Consider the following 6108-nt stretch of genomic DNA (forward strand, 5'->3'; position numbering starts at 1 on the left):
CATTTAAACTAAAGGACCACACCTCTCTGTACCTGCCTGCTAGACTGACCACCGTAACCTCATTTAAACTAAAGGACCACACCTCTCTGTTCCTGGTAAACTGACCACCGTAACCTCATTTAAACTAAAGGACCACACCTCTCTGTGCCTGCTAGACTGACCACCGTAACCTCATTTAAACTAAAGGACCACACCTCTCTGTGCCTGCTAGACTGACCACCGTAACCTCATTTAAACTAAAGGACCACACCTCTCTGTTCCTGCTAGACTGACCACCGTAACCTCATTTAAACTAAAGGACCACACCTCTCTGTGCCTGCTAGACTGACCACTGGAACCTCAGTTAAACTAAAGGACCACACCTCTCTGTACCTGCCTGCTAGACTGACCACCGTAACCTCATTTAAACTAAAGGACCACACCTCTCTGTACCTGCTAGACTGACCACCGTAACCTCATTTAAACTAAAGGACCACACCTCTCTGTACCTGCCTGCTAGACTGACCACCGTAACCTCATTTAAACTAAAGGACCACACCTCTCTGTACCTGCTAGACTGACCACCGTAACCTCATTTAAACTAAAGGACCACACCTCTCTGTACCTGCTAGACTGACCACCATAACCTCATTTAAACTAAAGGACCACACCTCTCTGTTCCTGCTAGACTGACCACCATAATCTCATTTAAACTAAAGGACCACACCTCTCTGTACCTGCTAGACTGACCACCGGAACCTCATTGACCATGTTCACACAGCAGTTCTTTTGCTACTGCAGATTCCCTTCCACCCTGTTCCCACCTTGTGAATCCCAACCCGAGCATGACACGAGAGTGTGGCCATGTGAATAATACGGTCCATTTAAACTAAGGCACCTGCCTAGCACCTGTGGAACTTCGATTCCAACTGAATAAAGTGCCTTCTGAATTTGTACACTGTATTATAGTTCCTTGCGGTCTGCATTCTATTAGTAATGTAATCGTTGTAAGATCATTTAAAGGTGTTACTATGGCCAAGCCGGCTGCTATTGGTAAAATCTACATGACTAGCCATGAGGCTCTGATGGGACTTGAAATTCAGACGTGCCCAACGTTTTTAAGAGGTTATTTGACAGTGTTCTCTATGTGCCGATGTGGATCTAGTAATGAAAAAAGTCAACTCCTGACTTTGAGTGTTTCTAGCAAGCAGCGTGTGTGGCATGGAACTACACGTTCTAATTGAAGAGCCGTTGTGAGAACGATGTCACCTTATTATAGATCTACTGACATTCTGTCCTTTCCAGCATGGCCATCTAGTGACGTGTCCTAGGCCACGCCCCCGCACCAGTTCACCCATAGGCTGTACAGACCATAGATATCTATAGAACACTAGATAGCTTAAGGCGGAGTCACCAGCGTCACTGAACCGCCGCCATCTTGCCAGGGGCAGCCTTGAGTGAGAGTGAGTGAGCTGCACAGACAAAAATACTCATAACTCGCTGAAATATTGACGGATTTACAAACGGGTTGGTTTGCTATAAACATCAAAGATGTAGTTATGATACTGCATACTTATAAAAAAAAAAAATGTAAAGATGTTTTTTTTTACAAACCGCTTGAATCATAGCCACGTTAATAATGCTTGTAATAAACCAAACCGTTTGTAAATCCGTCAATATTTCAGCGAGTTATGAGTATTTTTGTCTGTGCAGCTCACTCACTCTCACTCAAGGCTGACCCTGGCAAGATGGCGGCGGCTCAGTGACGTCGCTCTCCATTGGCCGGCAGCGCGGGCAAGCTATCTAGTGTTCTATATATATATCTATGGTACAGACAGCACACAGCATGCCGTCCTGTATCTACAACGCACTGGAGAAAGCTAAATGTGCCCCAAACTCACGCTCCTCCCTTCGATGCTGGATTTTATACACTATATTGATATTATTAAGCCATTGCTTAATAAACCCACTATCAATAGGAACAGGGGGGTCTATCTATTCTATAGAGACTATTGATGTGGTGAACTTGAAGAGAGGCCCGGGAGCGGACGGACGGACGGGGGGGGGGGGGGGGGGGACTCAATAACCATATTTTAGAAACTCTACTGTAGCAGCACACTGACCATTTGATAATAGATGGGAGTAGGGTTGCACGATACACCGATACTAGTAGGGTATCGCGATACCCAACGGTGCGCGCGTGTGTGTGTGCGCGTGTGTGCGCGCGCGTGTGTGTGTGTGAGAGAGAGCGCACGCTTTGCGTAGTGGGCGTGTCAAGAGTGTCGCGGCGGCACTGTTTATAAACAATCTTCCATGTTCTGCCATCTATTATGTTCCATATTCCTTTTCCTGATATTTTTAGGTTTTTGCCCGTGGTATCGTTTTTAGAACCGCTAATCGTGATACTTATAGGCTGGTAGGTATCGGTATCGAAGTCAATACTCTGGTATCGTGATGATGACGACACTAGATGGGATTCATAGTAGACGACCACACACACACAGCCAAAGGAAAGGATGCAGTAAAAGCAAAGACCGGAGACCACCCTCCAACAACACTAATAACGAACGAGTGATAGTTGGTAATCTTGCAGGCTTTTATCTTCTCGAATTGCGTCTTTGTTGTTATTATTACACTATATAACACCCTCTGTCTACTACTGTGTTCCCGTCGACGTAACTTGTGCGAACAAAAACACTTGGAATATGCAGCGGTGCAGCAGCGATGTCCATGTACAGTATAGTATGGTATGGAACGGAAAAACCGACTTTATTTGGATTTGATTTATATTGGTATGATTATTATGCTCTCTGACGACGACGGGAGGGGCGAGCCGTGCTCTGTGTATTTAGACGAGTCCTCTCCGTTCTCCCATTCATCATCATCATCATCATCATCATCATCATCATCATCATCATCATCATCTTCTTCATCATCGCGGGGAAAGGAGTTTCCCTATTTACTACTATGACCAAAAGGTCTGTATAAGTCCAGGGTATAACTGTCAGGCACTGAGACCTGTAGGCTGTACATGTTTCAGAGAGAATATCTCCGCGCGCTACCCGCCGACACGCCCCCTGATGGCTGCGCTGATGTTAGCGGGTGGATCGGCCCTCGACGCGCCCCTGATGGCTGCGCCGATGTGAGCGGTGGGCCGGCCCCTCGACGCGCCCCTGATGGCTGTGCGCTGATGTGAGCGTTGGATCGGCCCTCGAGCCGCGCTCCGTAGGAGCAGCCCTCAGGGACAGCGAGGATATCCGGGACAAGATTCGAAGCAGCTTAACAAACATTAAGGGGGGATGCTCTGGAGGTCTCTGGAGTGGGAAGGAGTGCTTCTTCGGGGGGTCATCGTCGCAGCCCTTGATCCTCGAGCAGGGCGGTGACAAGAGGCTCCGCTCCCAGGGGTGGATTGTGAGTAGGGGGGGCGGGGGGAGGGGGGGGCGGACAGGAAGTGGTTTGATGAGGTGAATCAAAGCCATATGACTCGACTGGATGACTTCCTGTGACTCTCTTCCGCCTACGTCCCGTCTCCCGCTTATGCTTCTCCCCTCCTCCGTGCCCTCGTCTCCCCCCCCCCCCGCTCCCTCTCATCCTCCCCCTCTCATCCTCTCCCTCTCTTCCTGCGGTTGTGTTTTTCCTTCACCACACGCGCAAAACAGATTATTATCAGCCGTTTCCTCCGATCCTCGACGGCCGAGGTTGAGCCTATGTGGGATTAGCGGACGAGACATGTGGCGCAGAGAGAGAGAAACTGAGATCATCCCGAATCTTTGCCTGTCTGCATCTGAGCCAATCAGAGCCTCCGGTTAGGGCCCACCCGGCCGGACCCTGATTGGTCAATAGAAAGAGTACTGGTTCTCCACCGCTCGGGTCCGGCGCGTCCCGTCCACGTCGTGGTAGTCCTCCGATGCGCCACTAGAGGCCTCCAGAAGCCGCTCTGAGCTGTTGCTCCTGCTCTGGAGCCCCCCCCCTCCTCCTCCTCCTCCTCCCACTCCTCCTCCTCCTCCTCCGGTGCCCGGCTCGCTGCGGGAGAGGGCAGAGAGGGCCGTGGGAGACGAGGAGGAGCTGGAGGAGGAGAGAGGGGCGTCGGGAGGGGGCCCGGCGGGCGGCGTGATCCCAGGGAGGTGGAGGGCCGGCGGGGGGGGAGCGTCGGTCCGGCAGCCGGGGTCCCGGGGCGGCGGGGGGAGCTGAGGCACAGCGTCTGCAACAAAACACACGGAGAGGTTACTCTTCTACGTGATGAAGACGAGAGGAACACTGACGCTGAGAGGGGAAGGGTCACATTATTCTATCACATAACATAACCCACTGTGTGTGTGTGTGTGTGTGTGTGTGTGTGTGTGTGTGTGTGTGTGTGTGTGTGTGTGTGTGTGTGTGTGTGTGTGTGTGTGTGTGTGTGTGTGTGTGCGTGTGTGTGTGTCTCTGTGTGTGTGTCTCTGTGTGTGTGTGTGTCTCTGTGTGTGTGTGTGTGTGTGTGTGTCACTCTGTGTGTGTGTGTGTCTCTGTGTGTGTGTGTGTGTGTGTGTGTGTGTGTGTGTGTGTCTCTCTCTCTGTGTGTGTGTGTGTCTCTGTGTGTGTGTCTCTGCGTGTGTGCGTGTCTCTGTGTGTGTGTGTGTGTGTGTGTGTCTCTGTGTGTGTGTGTGTGTCTCTGTGTGTGTGTGTGTGTGCGTAGGTGTGTGTGTGTGTGTGTGTGTGTCTCTGTGCTACAAAACACACAGACACATTACGTGCCACGTAGAAAAGAAAAACACAGACACTGAAAGTGGAAAGGTCACATTATTCTATCACATTAAACAACAATGAAGACAGCACAGAATAAAAGGCTGATGTGAATAAAATGCTAATGTGAATAAAAGGCTAATGCGAATAAAAGGCTAATGTGAATAAAAGGCTAATGTGAATAAAAGGCTAATGTGAATAAAAGCTAATGTGAATAAAAGGCCAATGCGAATAAAAGGCTAATGCGAATAAAAAGGTTAATGTGAATAAAAGGCTAATGTGAATAAAAAGGTTAATGTGAATAAAAGGCTAATGCGAATAAAAAGGCTAATGCGAATAAAAGGCTAATGCGAATAAAAAGGCTAATGCGAATAAAAGGTGAATGCGAATAAAAAGGCTAATGCGAATAAAAAGGCTAATGCGAATAAAAGGCTAATGTGAATAAAAGGCTAATGCGAATAAAAGGCTAATGCGAATAAAAGGCTAATGCGAATAAAAGGCTAATGCGAGGCGGTCAGGTGGCGTAACGGAGATTGCGTTCGTCACCAACCCCGGAGACGCTGGATTTGCCTGTTCGAATCCAGCTCACAGCTCCGGGGTTGTCACCAGCTTGGCTGGCCGTTCACACTAATACAATTGGCGGTATTAGAGGGTGGGATAAGCTGGCGGGGTGGGTCCGGGTCGTTGTAAACAGCGACTCCTACAGTTCGGTCGGGGCGCCTGCTAAGCGCGGATAGGATCTAAGGGCGGTAGTGTGATCCTTCCACACGTTACACGCTCTCAGTGAGAGTCCGCGCTGCCAGGTGAAAAGAAGCGGTTGATTGGCTAGACGTGTGTCGGAGGAAGCACGTGATAGCCTCCACTCTCCCAGACCGACTGTGTGGGGTAGGTGCGCAGCGACCAGGAAGGGGATTGGGAATTGGCATAACGACTAACATTGGGATGCATTGGGATGGGAGAAAATCTGAGGAAAAAGGAGGGGGAAAAAGAGCAATAAAAAAAATTTAATAAAAAAAAAGAATAAAAGGCTAATGCAAATAAAAAGCCTAACACCCCTTCCTGACATAGAGCGACGCGAGCGAGCGAGAAAAAGTGATTAAAATGTATTTGTTTCAATCAGACTATCCTGACCTGCCGCGAGCGACAGCGAACTGAGCAGCGATGTCGTCCACCCCTCAAATATTCGCTCGCTGTGTCTCTAGTTGAGCGATTACGCGGCCGAGTCCCGCCCCTAAACACTTTTTATTGGTCAAGAATCGCAGGCTGCTTTGCCCCTGTGTGCTTCCAGGTAACACACACACAGACACACTCGGACACGCGCCGCCTCATATCAGGACAGTGTCGCGCGCGATTTCGTCTTCAGTTCGCTCGCTCACTGCCTGTCAGGAACCGGTGTAATGCGAATAAAAG

General features: G+C 49.6%; 1 protein-coding gene across 1 annotated transcript in view; it reads right to left on the bottom strand.

The window, feature by feature from the left end:
• Positions 1 to 2474: 2474 nt before the first annotated feature.
• Positions 2475 to 6108, bottom strand: part of sh2b2 (SH2B adaptor protein 2) — a gene marked incomplete at its 5' end in the record, with an annotated part of 22878 nt that continues 19244 nt past the window's right edge. The window contains one exon of the mRNA XM_084311417.1: positions 2475 to 4180. Within this exon, the coding sequence (XP_084167543.1) occupies positions 3816 to 4180 (365 nt within the window). The 3' untranslated portion in view covers positions 2475 to 3815. The remainder of the gene's footprint in view (positions 4181 to 6108) is intronic.

The sequence above is a fragment of the Notolepis coatsorum genome (genome assembly GCF_963971535.1).
Source record: "Notolepis coatsorum genome assembly, chromosome: 1".
Taxonomy (NCBI): domain Eukaryota; kingdom Metazoa; phylum Chordata; class Actinopteri; order Aulopiformes; family Paralepididae; genus Notolepis; species Notolepis coatsorum.